General features: G+C 40.7%; 1 protein-coding gene across 4 annotated transcripts in view; it reads left to right on the top strand.

Annotated features, from left to right (window-relative positions):
• Positions 1–15,847, top strand: part of clybl (citrate lyase beta like) — a 71,624-nt gene that overhangs the window by 48,518 nt on the left and 7,259 nt on the right. For all 4 annotated transcript variants that reach the window (XM_053627724.1, XM_053627723.1, XM_053627726.1 and 1 more), the window contains exon 3: positions 9,631–9,819. In XM_053627724.1, coding sequence (XP_053483699.1) covers positions 9,631–9,819 — 189 coding nt within the window. The remainder of the gene's footprint in view (positions 1–9,630; positions 9,820–15,847) is intronic.

Here is a 15,847-nt window from a genome sequence, read left to right as displayed (position 1 = left end):
CGGGAGGGACCACCTCTTCCACTGGAGTGTGAAAGTGGACGGATGTTGTTTTCATACCCTATCTGATCAGCTCCAAGCTCCGCAAAATCCCCCAGCTCCGTGCTCCAGCTAACCGGCGTGGCTGAGGCTTAATGAGAGAGAGGTTGTGTGAGAGCACATCTCTGCTCTCGTTTCATCCGAGGTTAGTATGTCACTGGTTCAGCCTCCCGCCTCAGCTGATCCGCTCAATAACAGCTGGCAAGGAGGGGTGACGCTTGAAACAGTTCACTTTCTGACCAATCTCTCTTTCTGTTTATTCACCTCCCTTCTTTATTTGCTTCTTTCCTCCATCTCTATGTATTTTATGCTAAACAGACACAAAATAACTTTTTTTTTTGCCTCAAAATAACCCATCTTCCCCTCTTCTGTGTCTCTTGATCAGGAATGCACACAAATAATTCATTAAGCAACAGTGCCACGTGTCGTTTTTGCAGGCCAGACGCTGTCGTATACTGCTTCCGTCCTGTGTCGAGTAAGGATAGTTACTGAATAATGATTTTTAGCCTTATAGATACTGCTTTTTATCTTCTATAGCATTTAACTCGTACTCATGAAGTGCGAGATGTTTTAAGAGGTATATCTATACCCCTCATATCATACTCAGTCTGGTATTGTGCTACATTTTGGCCACTGCACACAGAAAGACGAGAAGCAGGGTGCTGTTCGGTGGGTGTTTATCAGCTGTGTATTCAGCCCACTAGCATTTTCTCTTGTTTGACATGAACTGCCATGACATGCAGAGAGCTTGTTTGTGTTCAGCCTGGCTGCTTCTGTGGTAGTCCTGCTGGTGGCAGCAGATGAATGGTTTGAGCAGTGAGTGGAATGGCAGTCCGTGTTTATCTGTTATACTGTACGGCGTATGGTGTATAAGGGACGGCTCTGTCTTATTCTTTCATGTTGCTAATTCCCAACCCTACACACTGACCGTTAGGGATATAGGGATTTTTTTTCTGAGTCTTTTAGGGTACTGTGCTTGGCCAGGAGCGCAATGAATGTCTTTCATTTGACAAGTCAGACTCAATAATACTCTATTCTAGTCTTGGATTTCGCGCAGTTCTTATTTGAAAGTGTAATATTTTGGCTTCCTGTCATTTTCCCCCCCCCCATTTTAGCATAATTTATGCAGTGAACTGTTATATGATATACAGCCTTGAAAAGCAGTGCATGGATGTAGTGTTCAGTTCAAAGAGCAGCTGCTGGTTTTGGCCGGTGGTCGGCTTGTGTGTGTGAGTGTGTGTGAGTGTGTGTGTGTGAGTGTGTGTAGTTTCATACGCTGCTGTATGAGGCTCGTTTCTCTCTCTGTGAGTTGGTTGGTTGCTGCGCTGCTCGGAGTGGGAGGCTGAGGAGAGACCGTCTCCGGAGATCAGGCCTGTGTCACTCGAGCAGAGACTCCTCGCTGTTCTTCTCACAGTACAGGCCAGAACAGCACAGAGGTGCAACAAAAATCACTCGGCTGCCAAGAATCACAAACGAGGATACCAGGCTTTGACCCAAAAAGCGGAACCTCGGCTCCAACAAGCCTAGAAAAGTTGATGTCTGCCAGAACGTACCCGTCACTCAATTCTAAAAAAGTCAAGTCATGTGTGTATACATACAGATGGGTGACAAATTAAATTAAATTAAATAAATATATATATGTGTGTGTGTGTGTGTGTGTGTGTGTGTGTGTATATATATATATATATATATATATCTCAAACGTGCTTTATCCATCAGGCGTCATTCAATGTCCTAGGTTCTAGAAGTCTCTGGAAGTGTACTGGATCGGACATCACCGTTCTCCCAAAAGATATATTCTCTCAGCTTTGATGATGGTGATGGAGAACGGTGTCTGATTGGTCACTCTCCCATAGGCGTTCAGTTGAGTTCAGATCAGGTGACTGTGAAGGCTGTAGCATATCATTTACATCATTTTCATGCACATCAAACCATTCAGTGCCCTCATGCGCTGTTGGTGGGGGCGGGGTCATCCTGGAAAACAGCACTCCCATCAGGTTAGAATGACGTTTCATCATTTAATGAGGACATTGAGTCTGAATAATAATGTTTTGATTTGCAGTGATGCTTTGCTCTGAGTGCCAGCACAATGCCCACCCAGCATAACCCAGCCTCCGGTTTCTCCTTTGTAACACGTCTGTGTGTGTATATACACAAGTCTGTGTACGTCTGGGTGTCATGCCTTTTATCTCGGGTATTTGTGCGGTAATCGGTGAATAGGAAAGTCCCAAACGTCCCATTAAGACAGCAAAGGTTGCCGGAGTATTATTGCACTCCGCTGCCTGAGTGAACTCGGTGAACTTCTGTGTTCTAATGATGGGGTCAGTGCACTATTTGTAACACAGTAATATCGAATCATAAAGACATTTTTCATGTCTCTTAAATGTAATGAAAATGGCATGCAGCTGTCCAGTATGATGCTGAATTCGGAGCGAGATTCAGATTGAATCCATATGAGAGCCTTATGGCTGGACTTTAATGGGCAAGTCAGTACAGGGAGCTCACTTTTCCTACAGTGTCACTAGGGAATAGATGAGTAGTGTGCATGCCTCACATAGCTGTGGAACTGTAAACTCATCATCAGTGTTTAATGCCTGTAACTTGACTGTAATGGGATATGCGTAAAGTGACCGCTATGAGGACGTGATATGTAGTTTAATCCAGAAAGAATGTCGTCCAGCCTGGAGTGATATAAGGCTCTGCCTATGTGTGGTATGGAAAGCGCGTTAAAGTGCACGGGTATAGAACGCATAACCAGGTTGAGTGTATGGGAGAAAGGTGAAGGCTTACTGTCGATGTTTTACAGTATATGCTGTTCATTTTCATAAAGTTTCTCTCCGTATGATTTGTCTAAGATGTTCAGTGTGTAAATCCATCTTTACCCATCTCATTTATTACGTTACCAAGGTTGCTCTAATCTCCTCTTACTTGGCAAAGAAATGCTGAAATAACTCTAACTATGCATCTTTATAGTTGTTTCACTTTTAGTTATTCGTCATCTTAATATCCAAAATAAACGGGACGAGATGAGGGTAATTGGTTAGACTGCTGTAAGGAATAGTCTCACCCTTTTATTCCCCAAAGTTTGAGGTCACTGGATAAAACTGACCGGTTTGTACAGTATATCAAATTTGCTGTTTATTTAGATTAACAAAAGCCATGGCTAAACTTCATTGAAACAAGCTTCACCAATAATTGTGCTAGAATCTTGCTTTACCTCACTGGAATTTTGGATGGTAAAGTCGAAGAAGTCCTAGAAGGAAACTTTATTTCCTAGAAGCAGTTATAATTCTCTGTGGTTTCAGTCTATAAGTGATTGGCTAAAATAAGTACGACTCAGTATTTCAGAAAGGTCACTATGTTGCAGGGCTTCTTCTGTGGCATCAGGTGTGTGTAACCCTAACGGCTTTAAAATGGAAAGCAGGCAAATGCCAGCACCTGTATAATGTAGCTTTTAAAGGCCATGCAAGCTTTCATGAGTGTTCTCAACATTTCTTTCAGGTTCATTTATCTTATAGCCTCATGGTATGCACAGGATTATGTTCAGGAACTCCAGAGAAGTGTCATAGAATCCAGTGAGAATGATTCAGGTTGTAAAATACATTCACTGACTCAGATTATAGAATACATTCAGGCTGATTCAGATTTTAGAATAAAATCAGACTGATTCAGATTATAGAATACATTTATTGATTCAGATTATAGAATACATTCAGGCTGATTCAGATTATAGAATACATTTATTGATTCAGATTATAGAATACATTCAGGCTGATTCAGATTATAGAATACATTTATTGATTCAGATTATAGAATACATTCAGACTGATTCAGATTATCGAATACGTTCAGGCTGATTCAGATTATAGAATACATTTATTGATTCAGATTATAGAATACATTCAGGCTGATTCAGATTATAGAATACATTTATTGATTCAGATTATAGAATACATTCAGGCTGATTCAGATTATAGAATACATTTATTGATTCAGATTATAGAATACATTCAGACTGATTCAGATTATCGAATACGTTCAGGCTGATTCAGATTATCGAATACATTTATTGATTCAGATTATAGAATACATTCAGATTGATTCAGATTATAGAATACATTTATTTATTCAGATTATAGAATACATTCAGACTGATTCAGATTATCGAATACATTCAGGCTGATTCAGATTATAGAATACGTTCGGACTGATTCAGATTATCGAATACATTCAGACTGATTCAGATTATCGAATACGTTCAGGCTGATTCAGATTATCGAATACGTTCAGACTGATTCAGATTATAGAATACATTTATTGATTCAGATTATAGAATACATTCAGAGTGATTCAGATTATAGAATACGTTCAGACTGATTCAGATTATCAAATACGTTCAGACTGATTCAGATTATCGAATACATTCAGACTGATTCAGATTATAGAATCCGTTCAGACTGATTCAGATTATCGAATACATTCACTGTTTCAGATTATCAAACATGTTGAGAATGATTCAGATTGTAGAATACATTGAGGTTGATTTCAAACTGTAGAATTCATTTCAGATTGTAGAATACATTCAATTTAAGTCCTATTGACACCCAGTGCTGTGAAAGTATTGAACAGAGTTTGCAGTAATCAGACCTGGGTTACGTCTGGTCCAGCTGAACCCCATTATGAATGCAGTTTCATAGATTTGCACACAGCACCAGTTGGTACTGGATAACTCTTTTGCTTCAATAAATAATATCATCATTTTTTTAAAAAAAAGCTGTATTTTGTGTTTACTCACACTTCCTTTGTTTTATCTTGGATTGTGTTTTAATTTTTGAAACAGTTTAGTACGAGACGTACACACACACAAAAAAAAGAAGAAATCGGGAAATACTTTTTCACAGCACTGTACAATACATTTGCATTCACATGGAAGAAGAGGAGAAGTGATGCTGCCTCAGCTCCCGGTTCTTACACTGAACCAGCACACAGACTGTTGTGTGTTTCCCTTTATTGTGGCTTGGGTCTTTAATAATACTGCATTTGTTTCTTGACCAGTAGTAGATCTTATTGGGGTCTTGAGATTTATTTGTAATCCTCAGTAATTATGTGGGCACACCACTAGATTTTATTATATCCACTAGCGGCAAACTATTAAAGCCGTCTCGCTCCTCCAGATTCAGGCAAACATCACAAAATACTGGGACTTCTCTCAGCCTCATTATCAGATTACACTGAGCTGTTTTTGTTGGCAGTGCCAGTGCACATGTAGGAGTGTGAGATTTTATATATATATATATATATATATATATGAGAGAGAGAGAGAGATAAGCTGCTGTCTCAAGAAAAGGGCAGGGTTGTTCTGTAGTCTTACACTGTGTCCTTCTCATGGGGAACTGGACAAATTCAGAATGAATAGATGATTTAAATGCAGGATCTGTTGGGTGTTCGGCCGGGACAGGGCTGCAGACGCCTTTCGTGTCGCATGTCAAAGCCGAGCCATGGGGCGTTGTTCTTCTAGACATCACACCTAGAATACACCGGCATCTCTGCCCTGCTCATCCCTTCACCTCACATTCAGTGGCATTGTAAATGTATAAGCTTGTTGAGAAACGCCAGGTATAAGAGACGAAAAAATAAAATAAAATAAAACAAGAACCAATGACTTGTTTCAAAGAACTTCCCTTTGACCTGAGAATGATTAATTGCGTAATTAACACACATCGGTAATACCTTTTAAATTGTGGCCCGGAAAACGAATATCCGCACACGTTGAATATTAGATCGACGGTTTCAATTATTTCAAATGATTTAAGATGTTTAGATCGATAGATAAGACTCTGTTTATCTACCTTACAGCAGGTTTTCATCATCAAACGTTTGCGCCGTTCACCTTGCCGCGGTGATCGATTTGATTGATTGTTTAAACAAATCATTAAAGTCATTAAATGTCGGTTATTAGCATAAACTCTACAAAGTATTACACCGTGTGCGTCTGTGTTTGAAATAAAAGAACGATTCCTGCCTTCCGCTCAGACACCTTTCCCAGACGTAACTGAATAATCCAGACATGGAGTTCCTTTTTTTGACACATCACTCTGCAGGAGTCCAGATTCTGAAGCTCTCAATACATGAAGGAGCTGGCCTTTTTTTTTTAACTAGAGGTCAGCATCTCCAGACTTGAAAGTTCATCCTTTGTTTTGAGCGTTTTGTGGACATGCTGTCATAACTCAGTGTCAGGCTTTAATGATGGGCTTGATGGAAGGAATCAAAGTTCTCTGAAACCTGGGCTTCTCCGGGCCACTCTGTGGGATGCTGGGTGATTGGGGAGCTCGCTTTGAAGCAACTTGTTGGATGGAGATCCATTAATGTAAAACATTTCAGTTTTCAAAGTGCTTTATTCAAGCGCGGAGTCGCTCGGCCCCTCAGGAGCTGAAACGTTCTCAAGAATGTTCTGTCTGTCAGTTTACTCTGAAAAGAGGTGAGTTAACTGGCCTTCTTCCCACTGATGGAAAATCAAATATTACTCTGTCTAGAGCGTCTTTTCTCAGAAGGAGGAAAGGAGGGGGAGCTGTCATGACTTCTGTTACATGCAGGATTCCTGCAGCATTAGTGTATTTAATAAATCCTACCAATTATTTGTAGTCTCATGTCATGCTTGTTTGGAGACCACATCATCGTGCTTTTCAACACTTTTTTTTTTTTTTTCTTTTTTGCATTATGTAAAAGATGATGAGGGTAAAGTGTTTAAAAGGGATTATGCTGTGAAGCCGTTATATAGCTGGTAATTTCATGCTTTACAGTCTTTCTTGCATTACCTTTTGTGTTTTCCTCCGGATTGCCTAACAGACAGTCTGGAGCAGTAATTGAAAAATACGCAATGACACTAAGGACACCTTTTTAATTGCAATAACACCTCGTTAAAGATTACAATAAACGTATTCTCATGTGCTTTAATTTATTCCTCACAGCAAATTAGTGGTTAGTTTCTTGCTGTGCTTTCTGCGAAATCATTTATTTATTTATTTATTTATGTATTTATTTATTTATTTATTTATTTTTCCGTGATGCTACGTCCTTGCTGATGTTTAGCCAAACAGCAATTCTTGCCATATTTAACACGTTCTTTAGTCTCTCGAGAATGCATGGAGGTTAGTACTCGGTTGTACGCAGGGGTGAATAAAATAAAAGTTTAAAAAATAATAATAGTAATTTAAAAAAAAAAAAAAAAAAAAAAAAAAGTTGCTACTTTTTAAAATGTACTCAAAAAGTAACTGATTAAAATGAAGTCAGTCATGTTTACAGGAGCAAAATAGATTTTTTTTATTATTCGTCTTTCATTTTTTTTATAAAGTGTTTTTATTTTTGTTTTGTTTTGTAAAGCAGCTAGGCCATTTTGCCTGAAAAACATTACTGAATCTGAAACTTCACTTGCTGCCAATTCGATTATGTCATGCTACTGGAATCGATGCTAGTCTACCCGAGCATTAGCAAAAAAAAACAAACAATCAAAGTTTTGGGTTTTTTAGTTTTTTTTTTAAAATATAGCAGGTTGATTATTAACAAATTTGCAAAGCTTACCTCAGCATGCTTTGTCTAATTAGATTTAATATACGCTGTGCCTCCTAGGCCCAGGACACACTTCATTTTATACAAAGCTTTGCTTATTCTAGTATATTAAAACATTTGACTGCAGTAGGTCCTGGGGCGCTTGTCGTCAAATTTAACACCGCAGTCCGGTGGTTTATGAATATTTAAACACACGGGTAGCTAAAGTATTAACTACATGATGTTGTATGAGAGGGTCACGGCTAGCTGTGAATTGATATGTTTTTCTACGTTGGTGAACTGGATTTAATGCTAAAATGACTCGGTCATTGGCCAGATGAGAGAAGAAGAGTACTGCGAAGGTCTACATTAAGTAAGAGTACAAGTATTCCATTTCAATAACACTCGATTGCAAGGTTTTTATTTTTAATGTGCTACGTTAGGATGATTCATCAGCTCCTTGATCGCCTGGCGATAAAGCACATTATACCATACCTCGGCTCTTCAGAGCTCTAATTTAATATCCTTTGGTCCAGGCAAAATCTAGTTTTAATACAATTGGCCGTTATATTTAATAATAACGGAGAGATTTATTTTGATCGGAGCTTATTCTGTGAGGTTGTGTGTGTTCTCATGCATGTGTGGTATGAAGCCTTTTGACCTCTCCATTCAAACTGTATTAACTTGCAAGTGCCGCACACTCCCTGCTTTCTTTCAGCTGCTCCAGCCCTTGCTTCCCTCCATCTAAGGAACCAGGCTAATCACCAACAGACCCTGTAGGCCTCCTCGTGCTCCCAGCCCTCCTCAGATCTAACCTGACATCTCCTAAGCTACTGTTTCCTCACACTACACAGCTTGGACCAGACTTCCCTCTGGACAGAGCTGCTTGTTTGGAAGTACTTTTACTTCCTGTTCTCTCTGCTTTACACTGCTCTTCAGCCACATCTGTTTTGAATTTGTTGGCATGTGCTGGTGTGTCACTGTTTGGATCTAGTGCTGGGATTTACCTTTTGATTCTTTGTCCCCTCCCTCCTTGCACTTACAGTGTGTGTGTGTGTGTGTGTGACCTCTTCTGGAGTAATGTGTTAGGATGCTGGGACTTGCGCTTTATGGTCTTAAGTGCATTTGCTCCATTGAGGATGATCCCTCTTACTGGGATTTGCTCTGCTCTGTAATTCCAGGCGCCAGACGCCATTTCTTCTATAAATTCTCCAAAATGTCAGCCATTGATGTGTCTTGCTTAATCTGTGCATACGAACAATGTCTGTTAATGCTAACGTCTTCATTTTTTATTTGTTTAGCTTTTTTAAAATTCCAGACCGTTTTTACACATAATGATCGATGATTAATATCGAGGGGCATGGTGGATTAATGGTTAGCACGTTTACCTCGCACTTCCGGGGTAGGGGGTTCGTTTCCCGTCTCCACCCTGTGTGCGCGGAGCTTGCACGCGCTTCGGGGTTTCCTCCGGGTACTCCGGCTTTCTCCCCCAGTCCAAAGACGTGCGCCGTAGGCTGATTTACATGTCTAAATTGTCCGTAGTGTGTGAATGGGTGTGTGATTCTGCCCTGTCCAGGGTGTCCCCTACCTTGTGCCCCGAGTTCCCTGGGATAGGCTCCCTGCAACCCTGTGTAGGATAAGTGGTACAGAAAAGGGAGGGAGGGAGGGATGGATGGATGGATGGATGGATGGATGGACGGATGATCAATATTTGTTTTCCATTGAAGTACAGAGTTTAAAAATAATGTTCCAGCATGTGTACCTCACTTATTTCCACCATTGTTAATGTTTTGGAAATTTCTGAATGGCCAATTTAGTTTTGTATTACATCGTTGTTCTGGCAAGACTGACATGTCTATTATAGATAAATATGGCCCCTTATGGTCAAATAAAATAAATTGCTGCAGAATCATTTGCTAAGAATAGGAAAATTGTGTATTTCTCAATCCAGTCTTCAATTTCAAGCCATTATGTTTGTATTCTGTTACTGTACGGTGCAGTTACATGGCCACTCATTCACGTCGCATACGTGTTGCATCCCCCATGCAGGCAGAGGCGCGGGAAACAATCCCGAAGATGCTGGCGGAGCTGAATCTGGGGCACACTGAGAAATGTGTGCGGGTGAACTCGGTGTCCAGTGGCCTGACCGACACTGATCTGGAGGTCATTCTACAGGCAGAGGTCCTGCCCCCGGCACTCATGCTGCCGAAGGTGGAGGACACCGAGGAAATACAGTGGGTGAGTGAAGAACCCTGTTCGACACCAGTGCTCAAGATTTCTTGAGGATAAATATACCAACCGGGATTAGATAAGATAGGTTTAGATAAATGCCCACTTACATAAGTACGTACAGCTTCACATCTCCTAAAAATGCTAAATCACCATCTCCTCACATAAAACTTCATTTCAAAGTTTACACCCATTTTCCAAAAATGTTTATGTGGACTGTTTGCCATACAGTCCCCTGCACGAGTCGTTACTATAGAAACGATGACGTATTAAAGTACTGGAACGAGTGCATTAAAGTAAACCTAATAGTCTGAACTACTACCCGAGCCATGCTGTTCTGAAAATTAATCCGCACCTTCTCAGAGTAGCGCGTTCAGCAGCACTGTGGTATAACTGAGAAGAATACTGGACATCCTCCCAACCCTGATTATTAAATCAGTATTTGTAATGTTTTGTGGCTTCACCCCCATTTAAAACCTGCATGCTAATGCAGATGTTAGACTATGCTGATAGACCACGGTGCCATAATATGAAAAATGAAGACCTAAAAATAACCATTACATTTCCCCTACCATCTTTAAAGCACGTTAAATGCGAGTGCTCCGTGTACTGTATATTAACCGCTAGTGAAGGAGACAATGGCAGGTCTGTTTAAAGCAGACTTATGGTTTTACAGGGGGAGATCTCTGTGGCTAGGGCCTGTTTTTCATGAGTCCAATCCAAGAATTTGAAGTCTGTCTGACACGTTAGATGATGGAGAATATATCGATCCAAGCCTGTCGACTCACGGCGTCGTTAAAATGTGGTGCCGGGTGGCTGAGTGAACTGGCTCATATTCTCAGGGTAAGAACGAGTAATCCTTAAACGTGTTTATTAAGTGTTCCGTCGAGACGCATGCTGTAGCCTGTACCGTCTTGCTCTGAAGCCGAGGCCGAGACCTGGACCTCGACGAGAGTAACCACCTCTATAAAGCCCTTAACCCGGCCGCACATCAGTATCGTCGTCATCTGTCCGTGTGTGTGTGTGTGTGTGTGTGTCTGGTAGAAACGCATCCCTGCTGCTGCAGGAGCCCCAGTGGCTCAGAGACACCCTCATCCCTACATTATTAAAAAAAAAAAATGACAAAAAAGGCTGGCCCCCAATCCACCTCACCCAAATCTGCAGCATTCAGATGCTCTGCATGCCTCCCAAAAGGACCTGAAAGGAGTCACAATGTCTTAACTAGGTGGAGGATGGAGGAAGGGAATGTGTGTGAGAGAGGTGGAGGGAGTTCACAGCTACAGCTAGTCCAGGCCAGAAGCAGGAAGTTTTTAACTAGTGCTTTTAATTAGAGCTCATATATTTCCTGGGCTCCTCTCTGTTTCTTACCGTTTTAATTGCTGACAGGTGCTCATGTTTTTCTCTCACTCTCTCCACCACCTTGTTCCTTTTTTTTTTTTCTTCTTCTTCTTCCCCGCCTTTCAGACGTATTCGCTCACCCGAGATTAGTCTCTTGAAACACTTTGGTCAGGCGATCAAAAAAGCCAAATAGGTCTGCGTGACTAACGAATAGCTGATATTCTATTTATAAATGTCTTTGTAAAAGTTATGAGTGCATCGAGCTGTCCAGTCTGTATGTTTTCGACTATGTAACGGATACAGAAGTGTTCCTGGCTGAAGTGGAGAGGAGTTTCCTCCTCATCCACACACACACACACACACACACACACACACACACACGAAACCCGTCTCTGGGTTACAGTTCTAACAGGTTCATCATCTTTTCCATGCCTTATCCTGTGTGAGAGAGCGGCAGTGTGTAAGAGCCGTACGGATGTGCACATGTATGCCCTGCACATACTTGTCCAGCGCCCTGCTCATGTCTCAGCAGGGTATAGAAGATTGTGATGGTGAGGACATCATGTAGCACCGACCTGACATGGGCCTGCTGCTTTGAAAGTGATGAGAGAAACATGAAAGGAGTTGTTCTCCCTCTCTCCTTTGCTCTCCCTTCACGTGCGTATATTGATACGGTGTATAAACATGAACAACTAAAGTTGGTGTGTCGGCAGCTTATCGTGTAACGCTAAAACGATGACGCCCAAACTAATACCGGTGCGGGTTTAACACGGCGCTTCGCAGTTCGGGATAAATAAGAGCTGTTTAAACGCACTAATAATTTCATCAGTTGCAGTTTTCGAAAATGGCTTTTTTCATAAACAGACTATATTTCTATATTATTATTATTATTTATGTACTTATTTATTTATTATTACGCTTTCTTTTTTTTTTTTTTTTTTCAGCTTCTTCACGTTCTTGTCCAGTCCGTAATAGTGATGACTCACAGAGAAGCTGTATTAAATTTCTCACTCTTTGTCCATATCTCATCCCCCATCGTTCAGCCCCTGGACTTTGTCACATTAGATACTTGCTAACTGCCCCTTTGAGACTTCAAGCTTTCGAGCCTGGTTATGGCTGTCCTCCTCCTGTCCTCTGCTTTCAGGCTGAAAATCCCTCCAATGTTTATTTTTCTTTTTTTTTCTTCTTCTTCTTCTTCTTCTTCTTCTTCTTCTTTTCTCCCCCCTGCACCTAGCTTAGAAGAGGAACCACCACACTGATTTGTTGCTAAAAGACGGACTTACTTGTTTCTCTTTGTATGAAAATCCATTGCTTTCCCTTTCTCTTTGCTTTCTCTCTCCTTGTTTGACTGACAAGGCTTATTGGACTATAACAGGCGTAACTCCCACCCCTTTGTCCAAGGACAATCCTCCCGCAATTTCGGTGCCGCGTGCATTCTTTAGACGCCACGCCACTGGGTGTGCACCCGCTCATGAAAGGGTCCAGCTTCAGGCCCAACCCTCTTGTCTCTTCTCTCTCTCTCTCTCTCTCTCTCTCTCTCTGTCTCACTCTTACTCTCCCTCTCTCACCTTCCCCCTTCAGTGAAATGAGCACTTTAGCAGGCCGGAAACATTTAATCTGGCTCTCTTTTGAAGAAAATTAATTAAAACTTGTCCATTCACCACCCTTTTTTTTTTTCTTCTTTTTTTTCTTTCCACCAAGGCTCTCTTCTCCCATGATCGCTTTCTCTCCAATCCCAGGCCCCCTCCACTTTCCAGCCACTGAAGGAAGGGCTAATGCAGCTCTTATTGAAGAGTGGCTGCTTTTTTGAGTAAAGGCTGAACAAGGACTCGAAGGGTCAGCTCACATAGAGCCATTGACCTGTTAGAAAGACTCTTTTCTCTTCCAACCTGGGAATAGTATTATTAGTTAAGCAGCAGGGCTGGCCTCAGTATTTTTGGTGGCCCTAAGAATCCCCCCCCTCACTCACACACACACACACACACACACACAGTATTGAAATGACATTTATATAGACAACACCTGTATAGATACAGTAACTTTAGGAATACCAATTAGAGAACAGTAGTTAATTAGATTTTATAATCATACCCGTCTGAGACATTTCAGTGATGATTCTAAAGAATATTGCACATAATGTGAGAAGAAGATGCTAACAGGTTAATGTCCTCTTCAAGCATACTTGGACCCGATTGTTTATTTTCTCAAAAACCAATCATATATATATATATATATATATATATATATATATATATATATATATATATATATATATATATATATATATATATTGTATGTATATATATATATTGTATGTATATATATTGTATGTATTAGGGATTGGCACCTTACTTAACTGTGCATAATTAATTTTAAACATGTCATTTCAACAGTTCAGTAGCAAGGGGACTGCTATTGGCTAAAGTGTTCATAGGCTGCAGTGCATGGTGCTGACAGTTTCATTTCTTTGTTCGTGTCTTTAGGCTAATGTGCTAAAACGCTGACATTTTATGGCTTACAAACGAACTTACTAATAATAAACTTTTATAGAGCGCCTTTAAAGGCAGCTTCTCAAAGCGCTGTACACAAAATAAGCAGTACACCGAAAAAAAAAATAATAGATAAATTTTTTTAAATAAATAAATAAATAAATTATAAAAGTAGACATCAGCAAGTAAATTCTAGTTTTAAAAAAAAAATGTCTCGAGTTGAGCTTTATATATGTCCCTTAGCTCCCCTAAGTTGGAGAGGAAGAGAGTTCCAGAGGGAAGGAGCGTAGACAGAAAAAGTGCCGTCACCGGTAGATCTTAAGCGGGTTTAACGTAAAACTGAGCGTTTGCTGCTATCCCATCAAAATGTCTAAGAACAAATCATCTATTATGGCTCTAGTGTAAAATAAGCGTAGCTTTTTCAAGGTGTTTCTCCAGTCTTTGGCTTTTAGCTTATTTTGGGGGGTTGTTTTTAAAAAAAAAAAAAAATCAAACAAACTTTAAGCTCTAGATCCATTTTTTTTTGAATGCCGCAGTGCTCCATCCACAGTGATCGACGTAATTATTTGGGAATAAATTATCTAGGAATCAAAGCTGGATCCTGAGAATGTCACCAGTTTGATTTTAGAACCTCTTGTCGGGTTAGGGTTAGGGATCGTTATACTACAAGGGTGTTCAGAAGTCTACATACATAGGGGACGATGTTTGCCAGCACCATGTCGGTTGTGCCTTCGTCAGTGGACGCTCGTGGACGTCCGCTACTCGTTTGATCCGCAACACTTTCTTAAAAAGTTTGGCACCAGTGTTGTGTGTGATGTGGTCGCCATGTTCCCTGTTAAAGTCAATCCTAACCTTGCGACGGCTTCTCGATCCAGCCGTGAGAATGATTGCCATATGTTCTTCTTTTATATACACGTATACATACATGTGTGATAATGTTGTCTGTGGAGTCCTAATGATCCTGTTACTCCTCTCGTGCTTACTGCCAGCCCTGTTAAGCGTCATCAGGACAATCTGGAGATACGCTACACCATGTGGATTTTGATTAGAAGCTGCCTCTCCATACACATCAGCGATGTAATACCATTTAAGTCCATTAATTTGTTGCCTCTTGTCAACATCCTAAAAGCCCAGTCAATCCTGGTATCTTCTTAAGCTGTACGTCGTGTAATGCTTGGGCAAAAGCTTTTCATTTTCATTTAGGATCAATTTCTGGCTTGCAGATGGACCTGGGCCCTGGATCCAAAATGCAGGGTTAGGGGACTGGCGGCCGATAAAGTGGGAAGGGTGCAGGAGCTAGGGAACGCCATGTCGTTGGGAGCGCAGTCCTTTCTGAGGATTCAGGGGGAAATATTATGCTAAGCCGTCTGTGTTAGCATAGCAGCGTTGCTCCTGCGGGGTTGTGACCTCAGATGATTACAGTACAAAGCTTATTGGGTCTTGAAAACCCCTTTGAAGATGAAAAGGCTTTGATGGTTTATATTTATGCAAATCTCTCAGATATGATTTATCCTACTGAGATTGAATGGGGAGATGATTAAAATTCTCCCCATTAGGGGGAAAAAAATCCCTCAATGAAACCGAGTGTTCATTGGATATATTTTTTTTGTCGTTATTTAGGGGCAAAAATAGCCCAGACTTACCTGAGGTTATTTTGATCCTGGATTCCCAGTGTGTGAAAGGGAGTGAGCATGGAGAGCGACGACAGGGAATTACACATTTCTGCTTCAAGCTTTCTTCCTTTCTCCCTGTCTCTTTCTCTTCCACCTAGTCTCCTTTTTTTTTTTTTTTTTTTTTAAACTGGCTTTGAAAGAAAATATCTGACGGAGTGTGCTTTTGTGTGTTTCCAGATGATAGATTTTGGAATTTGGGCTACCCCACTGGCAGTGCACAGCTAGCTGTGAACTGGTCTGTTGGAATAAAAAAAAAAAAAAAAGGGTGGGGGGGATGCTTTGGTCTTCAAAGAACTAAACTTCATTTTAATGCCTTCTTAGGTAAGCTCAAATATTAGCAGGAAAATGTGCAAAAAAAAAAAAAAATGAAAGGCTAGTAGAAGTGCCACATCACACCCTGATTGTCGTACATCTCGCAGGTTCGTCTGCCCAGGAAAGACGAAGGAAAAGAAAGAAATGCTAAAATGAAATGCTCTCCCAGACAGTTCAAATCTTGTCCCTTGGCATTTTGTTTTCTCTCTTATTACCGGAGCATGT

Source organism: Ictalurus furcatus, chromosome 6 (assembly GCF_023375685.1).
Source record: "Ictalurus furcatus strain D&B chromosome 6, Billie_1.0, whole genome shotgun sequence".
NCBI classification, from domain to species: Eukaryota; Metazoa; Chordata; class Actinopteri; order Siluriformes; family Ictaluridae; genus Ictalurus; species Ictalurus furcatus.
This window is presented reverse-complemented; position numbering and strand designations above follow the sequence as displayed.